Source organism: Chroicocephalus ridibundus, chromosome 22 (genome assembly GCF_963924245.1).
Source record: "Chroicocephalus ridibundus chromosome 22, bChrRid1.1, whole genome shotgun sequence".
NCBI lineage: Eukaryota > Metazoa > Chordata > Aves > Charadriiformes > Laridae > Chroicocephalus > Chroicocephalus ridibundus.
The window spans coordinates 4,201,291-4,218,004 of NC_086305.1; the positions used below are offsets into that span (position 1 = coordinate 4,201,291).

Consider the following 16,714-nt stretch of genomic DNA (forward strand, 5'->3'; position numbering starts at 1 on the left):
CCTAACGCTGCCTACGGGGGAGCGGGGCTGCGTTGACCGGGGACAGCGTGTGCGCAGGGTGCTCGCAAGCCTCGGGGCGACCGTCCCTCAGACCCACAACCCCCCACCCCCGCCACTTACCTCCAGTCCTGGACCGTCACCCCCTCGCCATGGGTCTGTGGGAGGGGAGGCAGGGGCACGCGCGGGCGCCGGGGCCGGCCAGCGTGGCTAAAGCCCCGGGGAGGTGTCCTGCGGATGCACACATACAGGTATGTATTTCAGGTCATAAATATCATATACAGAGTTGATCATGGCGGGGGGGGGTGATGCAGCTGTGGCTTCTATGGGGCAGCCGGTGTGGGGGAAACTGAGGGCAGCGGGGCTTCGCCGTGGGGAGCGGGCGACGGGGCCAGACTTTGGTTGGAGGTGATGCAGGCGGGGGCTCAGCCCGGACCCCGCTGTGCCCTGCGGCGGGTTGCGGGGGCACAGACGCCCCGTGCCCACCCCCGGCAGCCGTGCGGGGGGAGGCAGCGGGGCTGGCGCCGCGGCGGGGGGGAGGCAGCCGGTGGGGCGGCCGCGGCCCTCACCCGGTGTGACCGGCCGCCGCAGCCCCCTTCCCTCTTCCGCCGGACTCGTCCCCGCCGCCGGTGCGGCGCGGAGGTCACAAGTTGGAAGACAGCCTGGACTTGGCCGGGTCCGTGTCGGGCGTGCTGGCCGCCGAATCCTTGCGGGCGGCCGCCGAGTCCTGCGGCAGGGCGGGGGGGCCCCCCTGCAGCGAGCCCGTGGAGGCCGGGTGGGCCGCGGCCCCCCGTGAGGGCGCCGGACCCCGCAGCACGGCCGAAGGGCCGGGACCCGGCGAGGCGGCGGCCGGACCCCCGCCGATGGAGGAGCAGGACTCGCGGGCCGAGGCCGGGGGGCTCTGGGTGCTGCCGGCCGCCAGCCCGTGGGGCAGGGAGGGCTGGGAGGCCGAGAGGGGCCGCGAATCCTGGCTGAGGCTGCTGGTGGGCAGCGCCTGTGTGCTTTTGTGGGCGGCCAGGCGCTGGGGCGAGCCGGGCGCCTGCTGCTGGCTGAGGGAGAGCTGGGAGCCCAGCTGCCCCGGGGCTCCTCCGTAGGCGAACGTCCGGCTGGCCAGGGGGCTTTGGGACGGCGGGCTGGCGGCGGCCGCGGCGGCGAAGGCGCTGGTGGAGGCGGGCAGGGCCGCGGGCTGCGCCTGGTCCTGCGAGGGCGAGGGGTTGGCGTGGGGCACGGGGGGCTGCGGCTGCTGCGGGGGGCTCTGCTGCAGCAAGACGGGGGAGACGGCGAAGGGGCTGGGCACGGCCTGGGCGTACTGCAAGCGACGCATCATGCGGGGCGAGCCCAGGGCCATGGAGCCCACCAGCGGGCTGGCCATCTGCGGGCAGAAGCTCATGGCGACGGCTTGCTGGAGGGTGGCGATGGCGGAGGTGACCTGGGGCTGGACGGGGCTGTACATGGCGGTGTGCTGCTGCAGCTCCGCCTGCTGCACCATCTCCCGGTCGTACTTGACGATCTCCTGGATGATTTCGTTCTCCTGGTTGTTGAAGACGCCTGAGTTGAGGTCGTGCTGCACTTTGTGGAGCAGGATCGAGTTCTTCTTCCCTGCAGGGAGCGGGGGGCCGGGATGGGAAGCACCGTGAGACCCTGCCGTGGGGCTACACTGGTGTGTCGTCATGTCCCCCCCACACACACCCCAGGCACGGCTGTCCCGCCCTGCTGGGACAGCCCCCTCCACCTCCCCCAGAGCCCCCTGCGTCCTACCGATGCGGTCGAGGCGGTCGATGGCCACAGTCTCGAAGGCCCGTCTCATCATGGGGTACTCCTCCAGCACCTCGTTGAAGTTGTCCACCGAGAGCGAGTAGAGGCGGCAGTAGGTGTCTGCCCGCACGCTGGCCGTGCGCCGGCCGCGGGTCAGCAGGCAGATTTCTGGGGGCGGTGGCGGGGGGAGGGAGAAACAACGGTGCTGAGGTCAAACCACCACCAGCAAGGACTGGAAAGGGGGAGGCAGACCAGGAGGAAAGGGCAAGAACCACCGCGTGGCGGGTGCCCCCGGACAGCGCGGGCGTCCCAGTGCCTCTCGCAGACCCTGGGAGGGGACCGGGGCTCGGCCCCACCAGCGCTCACCTCCGAAGTAGGAGCCGTCGGAGAGTTTCATCTCCTTGTTGCCCTTGGTGAGGATGCTGACCACCCCGTGCTGGATGAAGTACATCTTCTTGCCGATGGTGCCCTCGCGGATGATGTAGTCGCCCGGCTGAAACACCTCGAACTTCAGCTTGGTGAGCATCGCCGTGACGAAGTTGGGGTCGGCGTTGGCGAACAGCGGCATGGAGGCCACCAGCTTGCGGCAGTTGAAGTTCACGATTTCCTGCAGGGGAAGGAGGTGAGGGACCAGGAGGCAGGGACGTGGCCCCCCCCCCACCAGCCACCCCGCATCCCACCCAGGGCAGGCTCCCGAACACGGAGGTGTCGGCGGGCGCAGGCACCCCAGCACGCAGCCGTCGTCGTGCATGGACGCCCTCGTATTTGGAGTCTCAAAACCAGAGCCAGAGGTGCTCGACCCCAGCGCTGCAGGAACTGGTGGGACCCACAGCCCCCACCCCGCGGCAGGGGGTCCCTCGCTGAGGAGGTGGGGAAGGTGGGGGGGGGGGACGGGACAGTCCCCATCCTTGCTGTGGCATCCTCCGCCCGCTTCTCCGGCCTCCGGGGCCCTGACCTCGCGCAGGGGCTCGTTGAGCTCCCCCAGGATGCTGTCCTCGTCGAACATCTTGCCCTGGTAGCGATGCTCGTAGTAGTCGTGGATCTTCTGGCGGAAGTCGGCGGGCAGCTTGTGGAAGGACATGTACTGCTCCACCTGCTTGTACTGCAGAGAGAGACAGCGTCAGCGCCCAGCAGCGCTGGGGTTAGCGGGGGGCCAGGACCCCTCCCCTGACACACACACACATCCCCATGGGGCTGGTCCCGGTCCCTGCCCCGCTGGCGGGTCCCCCTCCATCGCCCCGTCCCTGCCCCGCAGACGGTATCGACAGGGAGCCCTCGCCCCACTGCGGCTCTGGGAGGGGATGCGACGGCCGGGTACGGGACTGGAGCCGTGGTCCCCGTCCAGCCCAGCCCTACCTTCTCCTGGTACTGGCGCCGGGAGGAGTCCAGCGACTGGATGAGGGCGGTGGCGTGGCCGATGAACATGGCGTAGCAGGTGGCCCCCACGATCATGCTCAGCATCGTCAGCCAGATGTCCGTCATGCTCTCGGGCGCCTGCTTCCCGTAGCCGATGCAGAGCATGTGGCTCATCGACTTGAAGAGGGCGAAGGAGTACAGCTCGCTCCAGGAGTCGTTCTGCAGCGAGAGGGTGTTTGGGGGGGGGGTGTGTGTTTGAGGCGGGGGGGGTGGTGTCACGCGTGGGTACAGCATCCCCGACTCCGGCCTGGCAGACGCTCCGGATTCTCTCCCTGCATCTCCCGACAGCACCGGGATCTTTTTTTTGTGGGTGTTTGCCGTTCTCTCCGTTCAGGTGAGATGCAAACAGACCCCGCTCTGCTCCTTCCCGGCGGGTTTCTGCCCCCCGCCGCCGCCTGCCGTCCCCCTTTAGGCAGTCAGTCATCCTAGTTTTTTGGGGGTTTTTTGGTTTTTTTGGTTTTTTTTTTCTTTTAAGAGTTGAGCTGCAAAAGCGCAGGGAGCCCCCGTGAAACGCTGGGACGGGGACGCGCGCCGAGTTTGTGGAAGCCACTGAGCTGCCGCAGCATGGGGGGGCTCGGGGGCCTGCGGCGGTGGCTGGGATGGGGGGGGGGGGGGCAGCCGTAGGCAGGGACGGCAGGAACCCCCCGCCCCAGCCTCACGCGCAGCCCCCGGGGGTATTTCTGCCCGAGGGGGGGGGCATTTGCACCCCTTAAGCAGGTATTTACACCTGATAAGTGGTTATTTACACCCGGGGGGGTGTATTTCTGCCCAAGGGGGGGCACTTGCACCCCTTAAGCGGGTATTTACACCTGATAAGTGGTTATTTACACCCGGGGGGGGGTGTGTGTGGTGTGTATTTCTGCCCCATAGGTGGGTATTCGCACCCCATAGGGGGGTATTTCTGCCCAAAGGGGGGGTATTTCTGCCCCATAGGTGGGTATTTGCACCCCATAGGGGGGTATTTCTGCCCAAAGGAGGGGTATTTCTGCCCCATAGGTGGGTATTCGCACCCCGTAGGTGGGTATTTCTGCCCAAAGGGGGGTATTTGCACCCTATAGGGGGGTATTTCTGCCCAAAGGGGGCGTATGTCCGCCCCATAGGTGGGTATTTGCACCCCATAGGGGGGGTATTTCCGCCCCATAGGTGGGTATTTGCAGCCCATAGGGGGGTATTTCTGCCCCAAGGGGGGGTATTTGCACCCCATAGGTAGGTATTTGCACCCCATAGGGGGGTATTTCTGCCCGAAGGGGGGTATTTGCACCCCATAGGTAGGTATTTGCACCCCATAGGGGGGTATTTCTGCCCAAAGGGGGGTATTTGCACCCCATAGGTAGGTATTTGCACCCCATAGGGGGGTATTTCTGCCCAAAGGGGGGTATTTGCACCCCATACCGGGGTATTTCTGCCCCCCTAAGTGGGTATTTGCGTCCTGGAAGGGGAGGGTTGAATTCAGCGCTGGGGGGGAACCCGGAGCGAAGCAGCCGGGGAAGGAGAAGAGGGAGACAAGGACGAGGGGGAGGAACGGAGCAGAGATGGAAACACCGGCAGAAGGGGCCGAGAGGGACGGCGGGAGAAGAGCCATTTGTAGCAGACTGCAGGGCTGAGAGGGAGCAATTAGCAACGTGGGCCATTATTTATTAATAGCAGCTTTGTCGCTAATGAGCCGGGGAGAAGGCACAGGGGACGGGGCAGAGAGTTGTGTCAGCATCTTCCTCCCGCCCGCATCCATCCGCTGCCCCCGGGTCCCGCGAGACCCGGCCCAGGGAGACCGTCGGCAGCGGGCACGGGGTGCCCAGCGCGGGGCCGGCATCTCCCGGGGTGGGTGGAGAGAGGCCGGAGGGCACGGGGACGGCCGGGGGAGCACGGCGGGGGTCGGTGGGCGGCACTCACCACCATCCCGTTGATGGAGACCCAACAGTTCTGGGGGAAATCCTGCAGCATGGGCACGAGGAACTGGAGGCAGCCGTCCCAGTGGCAGAGCAGCAGCATCATGCCGATGAGGTTGATGATCCTCATCACCGCGCTGGCCAGGTCGTACGTCATGTGGAAAATCTGCGGGTGGAGGGGCAAGGACGGGAGGGCTCAGGGACCATCCACCGCCACAGCCTGACCCCACTCCGGGCACTGACACTCACGGCCATCCCGGCCCCAGCCCTCCCCGAGGCGGCTGCGCTCCCCCCGCCTTGGCTATTTATAGCCGGCGGGATGCCGCCATGCTGCCACCCCGGAAAGCGCTAATGGCTGTGAGCTTTGACGAGGATAAGCCAGCGCTGGCGGATGCTCAGGGAGAGCGGAATGCTCCGGGCAGCGGGGAGGGAGTGGGGCAGCCCCCCGGACAGAAGCGTGATGGGGCCAGGCTCAGCCATGGGACGGCTTTCGGTAAAGAGGGTCCGAGGTGCCCGCGTCAGGGTGGGGCTGAAGGGGGACCCCGCTGTGGGGAGAGCCGCCAGGGTGGCTCCACGTGGGCTGTCCAGAGATCCCACCCCAACAGGACAGGGCTATGGCCCCCCCCCACCCCAGGCCAGTGGCCACAAGAGCATCGAACAGAGACCCACCAGTGACTCCCCCAGCGAACCCTCAGCCCCGGTGACCCACCATGGTGGTCCTGGGAGCAGAGCCCCGCCATGGAGGGGCAGCAGGAGGGTGCCCCAAGCACCCCCCTGACTCCCAGCACCAGCCGCAGCTCCCAGGAGAGCGGGGCTCCCCCCCCCCGGCACCCACCCAGGCAAAGCCGGGGGGTGGGGAGGCGTCCTCCTGGTTGCAAACTGAGCCGAGGACTTATTCCTTTTCCTTTCATATTTTTAGAGTGCAGAAAATGTGAATTCAAGGGGAGGGGGGAAAAAAAGAAAGAAAAATAAGAAATCAACCCCCCCTGGCAGTGAAACTCGCCGTCTCCCCACCCCTGCCCCCACCGCTGAAGAGCCGAGGCTGGAGCCCTACAGCATCGCAGGCAGCAGCCGCAGGGCAAGGGCACGGCCAAGGCAGGGCAAGGGCACGGGCAACGGTGTCCCCCGTCCCCCTCTGTGCCCTGCCCGGGGTGTGACCTGCGCAGGTCACCCGCGGCGTGGGCAGGACGGGGCAGAGGCGGTGGAAGTGACGGGGAGGGAACGAGGGGGAGCGCGAGGGGCTGGGGAAGGGGCAGCCCGGGGTGAGGGACAGGCAAGAAAAGCCCCAGCCCCGTCTCTGACAGCCCCTCGCTGCCCCTCTCCCAGCTGCCACCGAGGCTGTCGGGGGCAAAATCAGCCCCTCGCTGCCCCCACTCCCCCCCAACCCGGGGAGATGCTCCCGCTGCATCCGCCAGCCCCGGCCGCGGTGCCTCCGAGAGCAGGCGAGGTCCCGGCGGCCATCGGGGCCGCGTTCCCCTCCCGAACCCTGTAAGCAGATGCGATTACCAGGATAATCTGCGGAGCCACGCACAGGTTTAACTCGTCCCCGGGGCTCTCCCTAAGTCCCAGCTGAAAGTGAAAAGGATGCAGAGCGGGAGCCCTCCGTGGGGGTGGAGGGAACGGGACGGACACGCTTTGAGCCGGGGGGGGGGATCGCAGGAGACGCGGGATGGTCCCGCAGCAGAGCCCAGCCCCAGAGCAAGGAGCGGGAGAAGGGCAGGGGGATGTGGGCAAGGGGATGTGAGCAGGGGGGGGATGCGGGCAGGGGGGATCTGGGCAGAGGGGATGCGGGAAAGGGGGGATCTGGGCAGAGGGATGAGGGCAGAGGGGATGCGGGAAAGGGGGGATGTGGGAAAGGGGGGATCTGGGCAGAGGGATGCGGGCAGAGGGGATGCGGGAAAGGGGGGATGCAGGAAAGGGGGGATCTGGGCAGAGGGGATGCGGGAAAGGGGGGATGCAGGAAAGGGGGGATCTGGGCAGAGGGGATGCGGGAAAGGGGGGATCTGGGCAGAGGGATGAGGGCAGAGGGGATGCGGGAAAGGGGGGATGCGGGAAAGGGGGGATCTGGGCAGAGGGGATGCGGGAAAGGGGGGATCTGGGCAGAGGGATGAGGGCAGAGGGGATGCGGGAAAGGAGGGATCTGGGCAGAGGGATGCGGGCAGGGGGGAAGTGGGAAAGGGGGGATGCGGGCAAGGGGGAAGCGGGTGGGAGGATGTGGGTGGGGGGGATGCAGGCAGACGGGATGCCGCTGGCGGGGGATGTGGGTCAGGGGATGTGGGCAGGGGGATGCGGGAAAGGGGGGATGCGGGAAAGGGGGAAGTGGGCAGGGGGATGCGGGTAGGGGGACATGCGGGCGGGGGGCTGCGGGCCGGGGGAGATGCAGGCAGACTGACTGGAGCTGCAGCCACCCCCCCCCACCCCTCTGCCCCAGGCCCCGGCAGCAGCCCCCCGGCAGCGCTGCGAGGCTCGGGCCTCTGCCGGGAGAGCGGGGCCGAGCCCTGTGCGTGGGGGGAGGCCGAGCCCCCGCGGAGCCGCAGGGTCAGGCCAGGACACCCAGAGCCCTGGCAGAGCCGGGCAGCGCCGTGGCGGGGGCTGCCGGGCACCAACCCCCAGCGCCCACCCCAGCCCGCCCAGCGGCCGCCCGCCTTTGCATGGTGGGGGGGGGGCACGGGAAGGAGGGTCTGCCACCATCCTGCAGCCACCGGAGCCGGTGTCACCGTGCCCAGGCTGCACTGCGGGTCCCTGCAGCGCTGCTGGGCGGCTCTTGCCCGCGGAGCCTGCATGGCGGGGGGGGGTGACACCCAGCTGAGAGCCACACATGCCCCCTCTGGGCCTAGGAGGAGGATGAGGAGGGAGCGAAGGCTCCCGCGTCCCTCCAGCCGGCGGGTGCGCAGCCGCCCTGCGCCGCAGCGAGCACCTGCGCAGCCCCAGCCGGCGGAGGAGCCGCCAGCCCACGCGCCGGAGCCACGCAGCAAAGCCGAGCACGCCACGTCCCGGCACAAAGGCACGTCGCCTCGCAGCCCACGCAGCCCCGCTGCAGCAAGCGCGGGCAGCACCCTGCTTCCTACCCGGGGGACACGGGGGTCCCGCTGCCTCCGAGGGGATTGGGGCTCCTGCAGCCCGCCCCCGCTGCTCCCTGAGGTGCCGGCGGAGCAGGGAGCTGGAGGGGACTGGAGGCAAGGATTGTCACCTGCCCCGGCGCGCAGGGACACGGTCACGCTGCTGGCGGACCACGGGGCGGCACGGCTGCTTCTGGTGGCCATGATGCGACCCGTGGGTGGTACCACGGCACCGGGACCAGCTGGGCAAACCCCAACACCCACGGGGGGGGGGACGGGGGGACAGGACGACGACACAGGCGTGCACTCACACACACGTGTGCACACACACACGCACACACGGCACAGCTCAGCTGGCCCCAAGGAGCCGGTGGGACTCACTTCACGTTGAAGCAGACCAGGAGCGCTCTCACGGCCCCCCAGAGGGGGATGCAGGGGACACCCTGAGCCTCCCCCCTCCAGGGAGGGTCACAGCCGCCCCGCAGCCCCCGTCCAACCCGCCGGCCCCTCTGGCAGCCCCCAGCCCCACTGCCCTCGCAGGGCCCCCCCCCAGCTCCCGCCCTCTCCAGCCAGTCCAGTCGCTGCCGGAGGAGGGACCCATCGCGGGGGGCTGCGTCCCAAGAGACCCTCACCTCCTCCCACTGGTGGATGTAGCGGATGAGCCGGGAGAGGCGGAGGAGCCGCAGGAGGCTGAGGATCTTGGTGAAGCGGACGATGCGGAGGGCGCGGGCCGTCTTGTACACTTCCGAGTCTATGCCCTTCTCCACAATGAGGAAGACGTAATCCACAGGGATGGAGGAGACAAAGTCCACCACAAACCAGGTCTTGAGGTACTTCTTCTTGATCCTCTCGGGGTCCAGGATGATTTCCGTGTTGTCCTCAATGACAATCCCCGTCCGGAAGTTCAGCACCAGGTCCATCAGGAAGAAGGTGTCGGAGACCACGTTGAAGACGATCCAGGGCGCCGTGGTCTCCTCCTTGAAGAAGGTGATGCCCACAGGGATGATGATCAGGTTGCCCACCATGAAGAGCAGCATTGTGAAGTCCCAGTAAAACCTGGGGAGCGAGAGGACGGAGGAAGGTGTCACCAGCATCCCCAGTCGCCCCTCGCGTCGAGGGGACCCGGCCCTTGTGCCCTGCCCTAAGGGACCCACGCTACTGAGGTGCTGTCACTCCGATGCCACCTCAGCCACAGGCACCCCTCTCCCCTCCCTAGGGACCACAACCTGCCTCCCCCTCCCCAAACCGCCCGCGGGCCCGATCCTGCAGGCCAGCAGAGTCCCTGGTGGAGGTGCAGGATGAGGCCGGGGGCCGTTCGCTGCAGGGGCTCTTCCCGCGGTGCGGGGATGGCCGGGGCTCTGCCCCGAGCACCCAAACCCTGGCAGGTCCCGGGTGAGGGGAGACCGATGAGGCGCCGGTGGGGGAGACCCTCGCGCCGCCCCAGGGCACCCCTGGGCTGGGGACCCCCTCACCCCCAAACCGCCGGCCACGGCGGGGCCATCACAACCTCAAGGTCGCGGGTGGCAGCAGGATGGGACAGCATTCCCCCACCCCCTCCCTGTGCCCATAGGGGAGACCCCAGGACGGGGGACAGCATCCCCCGGGACAGCCAGGGTCACCCCACCACGGCACCTCCCCGGACCAGGCTGCGGTCCCGGTTTTGGGATGCGCCGGGCAGGGGCTGCAGGACAGAGCCCGGCAGCGCGGCCGCGGTGGAAGGAGCCGCGGCAGCTCCCGGTCACGTACGGCTGCAGCTGGAGCCGGCATCGCCCCAGCCCCGGTCAGACGGCGGAGGCGGCGGACGGACATCCCTGCCGGGGCTGCACGGCTCCTCCGCACCGCCGCCCGCTCCTGCCTCACCCTCCTCCTCCTCCTCCCCTTCCTCCTTGTCCCCGTCTTCTGGGCCACCGATGACCTTTCCGAGCACCTGCAAGGTCACAGCGGCCCTGTCCCAGCAGGACCCTGCGGAGGGGACACCGGCCCCTCGCTCCTCGCCTGCTCCGCGCCCCACCACTGCGCCGGGGGGGGCAGGAGGGGGGACATCCCTCGGCGCCAGGCACACAGACACGCAGGACCCTCGTCTCGGCGTCGCTGCTCAGCCCACCCTGCCCACCCCAGGCAGGAGCCCCCGAGAGTGGGGGCTGGCGGGTGGGGGGTGCCCTGGCCACGCTGGCAGGGACGGGGGGGGGACGAGGGGGGCAGGACCCCCCGCAGACAGGAAGGGGCGATGGGCCGGATCCCCCCCGCCCCTCCTCCAGCCGTGCAGATTAGCGCAGGACCAGAAGGAGCCGAGCATCCCAGCTCCTGACCTTTCTCCAATGACACCTTCCCCATGTGAGCCGTTGCCGTGGCAACCGTGAGTGATGTCACCGCTGCACAACGATGACTTCACACCCCGGGCCGTCTCCAGGGAACCCTCGCCAGCTGCCAGCCGGGAGGAGCGGGCTGCGCTCCCCCGCGACCCCCGGGGCGAGCGTCGGCCGCCGACACCGAAGGGCTCCAGCATCCCACGGCCCCCCCGTGGGCGGCGATGCTGCGGCCGTGGTGGGCACCACCGGACCCCCAGGATCCATCTGCATGGCACGACCCCCCCACGGCGACACCGGCTTCGGGGCAGCCCATGGTGGCAGCTCCGGGCTGGATCTGCCCCACAAACACCAACACCCCCCCCAGTTGCACAGACCCCACCGCACAAAGCGAGTCCCACGGGGGCATCGGTCCCGCAAAGCCGTGAAGAGCAAAGATTAAATAACGGCGCCAGCTGGGCAAAACTCTCCTCTGGCTCAAATCCCTTTGCAATCCGGCTGAGCCAGGGCGGAATTCGGCCTGCTGAGAAAGATAAACTGCTCCTGATCCCCCCCCAGCACACACGGCTGACTCCGGGCGATCTCTTCGGGGGCCTGGGTGCGATACCAACACTTTCTTCCTCGGAGGCCAGTGTGTGCATAGGAAAAAAAAAAAAAAAAAGATCCAATCCAGGCTACTAAAAATATCTGAAAACAAATTAATTAGGATCCTGGGCACCCGCTCCCTTGCTTCTGACCCAATTGAACGACAGCGACGGTGACAGAAGATGCCGAAAGCCTCCGCGAGCGGGGGCTGCGTTCCTGCTCCGTCGCCTGCCCCAAGCCTGGCACAGCGGTGCCGCCCCCTCCCAGGTCCTGGGTGGGAGCAGGGTCGGAGCTGAGCACCCCCACCAAACCCCCGGGACCCCACGGTGCTCCTGCTCCCGAAACCCCGGAGCACGTCCCTCCGCGGAGCTGCCGCCTCCCCGGCACCTCCGAAACCCTGAGGTGTGGGGCAACCCCAACGTCCAATCCGCCCGCTCTTACCACCTGGGAGGGGGCCAGGAGAACCCCCCCAAGCCACCCAGGGGGTCACAGCCGCAGGACACCGTGGATGTCCCCGCTCAGCGCCATCGCCGGCACACAGAGCGCCGGGGATCATCCAGCCGCCTCCGTGAGCTCGGTGCAGCGCATCGCTCCCCTCCGCAGCCACGGGCACCGAGACACCCCCGCTCCAGCTGCCCGGGCGCGTGATGCTCCCCCAGACCCCACTCTGCGGGAGGTGTCCCCGAGGGCTGAGCGCCCCCCCAGCCCAAACCGGGGTCCTGGGGCTGGCCGGCGGGCGGGATCCGTGCGGGATCGGTGCAGGATTGGCGCTTTGCAAACTTGCGCTGAATACTCATATTTGAAAAACGAGGTCACTCTTAGAAGTGGGTTAAGAAGCCAACGGCAGAAGTTTGCCGGAGCCAAGCGAGCGGGGAGGTACCGCGCCCAAGGGGCCGTCCGTACCCCCCCCCCGCCGTCCCAGTACAGCCAGTTGGGATGAACGACTGGTGCTGCTCTCCCCTGGAAAAGCCTGGGGGCCCCTAGGGAAGGGGAGGGGGGATAAAAGGCTTTGGGAACTGCTCAAGGACCCCAACCTTCCCGGTCCCCCCAGTCACAGCCTTTCCTCCCTGATGACCAAGGCGGAGGCTTCCAGCCACCCCCCAGGTCCGACAGCCCCACACTGACGCCGCGGTGGGGGATGGCAGCTCCCCGACACCCTCACCAGAGGGAACGGTAACTCGGTGACACACGTGGGGAGCGACAGCAGCCCGTGAGCCCCCATCCCAGCTCGGGAGCCCCCATGGTGGCACGAACAAGGTGGTGGCACCATCCAGGGGGTGGCAAAACCCCAGAAACCATTTTAGCCCTGGGTGAAGAAGGCTCCGGCCAAGCAGCACCAGGAACGCTGTGCTCTGGATGTGGCTTCGCCCCCGATTCAGGTGCAGGACCGGCTCTTGCAAGAGGAATCCAGCAGCAGCGAAACCCCGGGGCTCAGCCCACGCCTGGTGGAAGGCTGCGGGTGCTGGGCTGGCGGGAGGGGACACCGGTGGAGCCGTATCGGGCGTCCCCGCCATGGTCACAGGGAGCCCGGCACCGCCACCGAGTCACGGGCACTGGGCTGAATCCCCCTCCCGGCCTCACGCAAGTTTCGCACTAGGAGGGGAAGGGATCAGCCATGGACATGGAGCACCCGCTCCCCCAGGGACATCGCAGTGCCCCTGCTCGTCCCCGTCCCCGCGCACCCCTGCCCGACTCCCCGGTAAGGATGGGAGCCAGCCCAGCAACGTGCCCCAGGTCCCTGCGAAACAGGGGCTGGATGCGGCCCCCGCCTCCCAGTCCCACCCCAAGAGCAGAGACACCAACAGAAATAATGAAAAAGTCGAGGCTTGGGGTTTTCCTCCCTCCCGTAAAGACCAGAAGCGACAAAGACAACGGAGCGCAGCACCCAAAAGGAGGTGGCTCAGCGCGACACCATCTACTTCAGCGCACAATTTACAAGGTCTCTTTTATCAGATTTGCGGCTCAGGATCTCGACCAGCCACCCAGGCTGCTTCCTAATAATTTGATATTTATGTAAATAGCAACTTTCGTTCCCGGAGCAAGCGCCGTGTCCACGAGGAGCCAGGATCTCCAAAGGACTCCGATTATGAAATGATGTCACATATGCAGATGGGCAATGATTTTATCTTAAGATGGGAAAATGGGTTTTGCAGGGCAAACACGGCCAGGCTCACTCTCCATTATCGTTATTGGATAAACATAATACTTTTTGTTAAGGCAGGACACGGTGGAACAGAGGGACGCGTGTCCTCAACGCGCGCCAGCGGAGCGGGCTGCTCACGGCCGGGTTTTCAGCCCTGCGTGGAGCCGACGCCGTTTGTGCGCGGGTTTGTGGAGCCAGCGATGCCGTGGTGGCTCTGCCCGCGGCTCCTCCCCGCTGGGCAGGGAACTCTCCTACGCCACTTCCAGCATCAAAACACAAGGCAGCGGCTCTTCCCCAATGGGTTTCAAGTCTTGATAGCGACTCCGGGAGGGATGGAGCCAGCGCGGGGCAGGACGGCCAGGGTGACTCCCCAAGGTCACCTCGGCACGGACCGGCGCCCGCCGCGAGCGCCAGCCCGGGGAGCGACGCCGCTGCGCCCAGAGGAGCCTCCGAGGCCTCGCTCCCTCGCAGGGAGACCCTGCTCTCGGCAGCGCCGTGGGCTCTGCCGCCGGGACCGCGGCTCTGCCGGCTCGCAGAAGCAGGGCAGGCTCCAGCCTTGGTGCAGTCATGGCGGGGGACAGCGGGTCCAGGCTGTCACCTCGCTCCCAGCCTCCCCCAGCTGCTGAGGACAAGGAGCAGAGTTCCCCGTCCTCCTGGGAACCCCCCGGGTGCCAGGGATGCTACTGGCACCACCACGCCTGCCCAGTCACAGCAGGGATGGCAGAGCTCCCTCCGCCGCGGGACGGCGATGGCCACGGGGTGCAGCCGACCCTCGCCGTGGCTCTGCCACAGACCTGGTCCCCAGCCCACCAAGGAGGGGGCTCCGATGGACACCTGCAGCAGGTTTCCAATGGGAACATCCGCCACAAGGGCGCAAGACCCCTGTGCAGGAGGTCAGCGCTGAGGGGAGGCCGAGGGCCTCCGGCTGCTCCTCTGGAAGATGCCAGATCAGCCCAGGAGCAGCGCACGAGGGCAGGAGCAGGAGGTGCAGGCGCTGGTCCCTGCTCTGAGCCCACCCGGCCAGGGCAAACCCCGCTGCCCGTGGCCACCTCCACCTGCCCTGGGGACCCCTGAGCCAGCGGGGACCCATCAGTGCCAGCGGTGAACAGATCCCGGGGTCTGGCCCAGCAGCGTCCCCCACACCATGCCCCCGCTCGCCTGTGCCCAGAGAACCTGCCCTCGGGCCTCCCCAAACCTCACACCAGAACAGCAGCAGAAGACCTCGGAGCCAAGCCCTTCGCTCCCCCCAAGACCCTTTGGGGTCACCAGCGATGCCAGCAGGGGTCTTGGCCACCCATCCCCACAAGGCATGTGCCACCCGCCCCAGCCAGACGAGCCATACATCCCCCCGGCAGCCTGCACAGGACACGGGAAGCATTTGCCGCTTCTGTGCTCCCCAAGGGCTCAGGGGGTGGAAAGGAGATGGAGCTGCAGAGTCTCCATCCCCGGGTTTGCCACCCGCGCAGGCTGGATCTTGGGAGCGAGATCAATCCCTCCTCAGACTCCCTGAATCTCAGGGACAGGATCAGGCCTCCTTGGGGGAGGGGGAGCCTTCTCAAAGCTCTGCTTGGCAGCGGAGGGAGCAGCACGTCCTCCTGCCCAGACCCCCGGCCCCGCCAGGGGAGGTGACACCTTCCCCAGGGTGCTTTGGGGACAGACCCAAAGCCCGGTGGGGCTCCGGAGGGTCCGTGCTGGGCCGAGCCATCCAAGGCCCCGGGAAGGACGAGGGATGCCCTTGGCCGGGCACCCCCTGTCGAAGCTCTGGGCACCCCCGGATGGGCTGCGGCTCCGCTGGGGAGGGGGATGCCCGGCCGCCAGCCCCTCCCTGCGAGCGGCATCCGCGCTGCCACCTCCGGCACAGCTCAAGGTGCCCTCTCCCAGGGCACGGCTCGGCTCGGCCTCCCCCTCCCCGGCCGGCGGGCCCGGGCCCGGGCTCCGTTCGCCCCTTCTTCCCCCGTCCCCGCCCGCGGTCACCGGGGCTGGATGCTGCAGCCCTTTCCCAATGCTCCATCCCCGCGGGATGCTCCAGCCCTTTCCCGATGCTCCGTCCCCGCGGGATGCTCCAAGCCCAGCCCGATGCTCCATCCCCGCGGGATGCTCCGGCCCTTTCCCGATGCTCCATCCCCGCGGGATGCAGCCGGGTGCGGGGTCCCGGCCGCAGCGCTCGCCCCCCCCCCCCGTCCCCGCCCGCGCACCTGAAGTCGCTGTAGGGGTGGATGATCCAGGCCCCCGCCGACTTGACGCGCTCCTGCTCCCGCTCCACCGCCTTCTGCGAGCCGAACATCCGCAGCGAGAACTTGTTGACGCCGGGCTGGAGCATCGCCCCGAACTGCCGCTGCATGAAGCTGGCCTGGCTCCCGCGGGCCTCCTCGCCCGCATCCTCGCTCGCCCCCTCCTCGGCCGCCTTGGCCCCGCCGGGAGACGCGCCGCCGCCGCCGCAGGAGAAGGAGACCTTGGGCTCCCGGGGCGGCTCCGGGCCGGGGCTCCGCGGCGGCTCCCCACGCCGGCACTCGCCGTTCGGGGACCCCTTCCCGCCGCGGCCCCGCGCCCGCCCAGCCGTCGCCGCCGCCCCCCCGCCGCGCTTGGCCGCCTCGGCCGCCTCCTCCTCGGCCGCCGCCTCCCCGCCCGCCGCGCCGCGGCCCGCCCGCATCCTGCCGCTGCCGCCGCCGAGGCCACCGGCGGCCGAGTGGCGCCCGCCGCCGCGGCGGGGGCGGGCCGGGGCGGGCCGGGGGCGGGCGGCGGGGCCGGGCCGGGGACCGGGCGGCTCCGCAGCTCCCCCCGCCGGCACAACCCTCACCGGCGGGACCGACGACTGGGGCCGCCCCGCTGCGCCCGACGGCCCCGGCCCTTCAGGGGGTTCCGCGCAGCCCCCGGTGCGGGGCGGGACGGGCGCTTCCCCCGCGGCGCTCCGGAGCCCGCCGGCCCGTCCGCCCCGCTGCGGGGGGAGCGCTTCGGCCGCTGCCCCGTGAAAAGCCCCATCGCGTCCCTGCCCTGGGCCCCGCTGCCGGGGCGGCCCGAGCCCATCCCCGGGCCGGCGACGGACCCCGCAGCCCCGCCGGGGGGCAGAGGGGCTCCGTGCGGACCGGGGGGACGTGGCTTCGCCCCCCCCCCCACAGCCCCGGGGACCCGCCTCGCCAGCCCCAGCCCGGCCCCTCGCCCCCAGCGCTGATTCCCCGCGCACCGGGCCGGGCGGGCGCAGGGAGGGTGGCTGGGACGGCGACCGGGGATGGCGACCAGGGCCCGTCACAGAAATCGCCCGGTGGGTCCGGCAGCCGCAGCCGGGCACCACCGAGGGGGACGCCGGCTCCCCCGCCAGCCGCGCCCGGGGCCGGTGCTCTGGGTGCCGGGAAAGGGTCGGGGGACCGGCGCCTTCTCCTCCGCCCCAGGATCGCGCTCTTCCCGCTGCCGTTTCCCCGGGCTGCGGGGCGTCGGGGGGACACCGGAGCGGGGGAGGCCGGTGAGCCCCGAGCAGCCTGGAAGGGGCGGACGGGACACGGCTCCGGGCCATCGCTCGGGCGATATGGCCGCGGCGGGTGGCACCATCTGCCGGACAGTCCGTGTCCAGCT

The 16,714-nt window shown here is 68.9% G+C and overlaps 1 protein-coding gene across 1 annotated transcript; it reads right to left on the minus strand.

The window, feature by feature from the left end:
• Positions 1-500: 500 nt before the first annotated feature.
• On the minus strand, positions 501-15,817 carry HCN2 (hyperpolarization activated cyclic nucleotide gated potassium and sodium channel 2). The gene is made up of 8 exons (XM_063357651.1): positions 15,343-15,817; positions 8,746-9,169; positions 5,059-5,220; positions 3,109-3,327; positions 2,708-2,854; positions 2,119-2,359; positions 1,756-1,920; positions 501-1,596 (listed from the first exon to the last, which is right to left on the minus strand). Exons 1-8 carry the CDS (start codon positions 15,795-15,797, stop codon positions 641-643), a joined length of 2,769 nt encoding a protein of 922 aa, XP_063213721.1. The 5' UTR covers positions 15,798-15,817; the 3' UTR covers positions 501-640.
• Between the last annotated feature and the right edge of the window lie 897 nt (positions 15,818-16,714).

Excerpts from the sequence above, each read along its gene's own strand:
- HCN2 (XM_063357651.1), bottom strand. The coding sequence starts at position 15,797 with ATGCGGGCGGGCCGCGGCGCGGCGGGCGGGGAGGCGGCGGCCGAGGAG. Across the intron at positions 5,221-8,745 it reads ACATCCACCAGTGGGAGGAG|ATTTTCCACATGACGTACGA; the intron begins GTGAGGGTCTCT and ends CTCCACCCGCAG. Across the intron at positions 1,921-2,118 it reads CGACGGCTCCTACTTCGGAG|AAATCTGCCTGCTGACCCGC; the intron begins GTGAGCGCTGGT and ends CACCGCCCCCAG.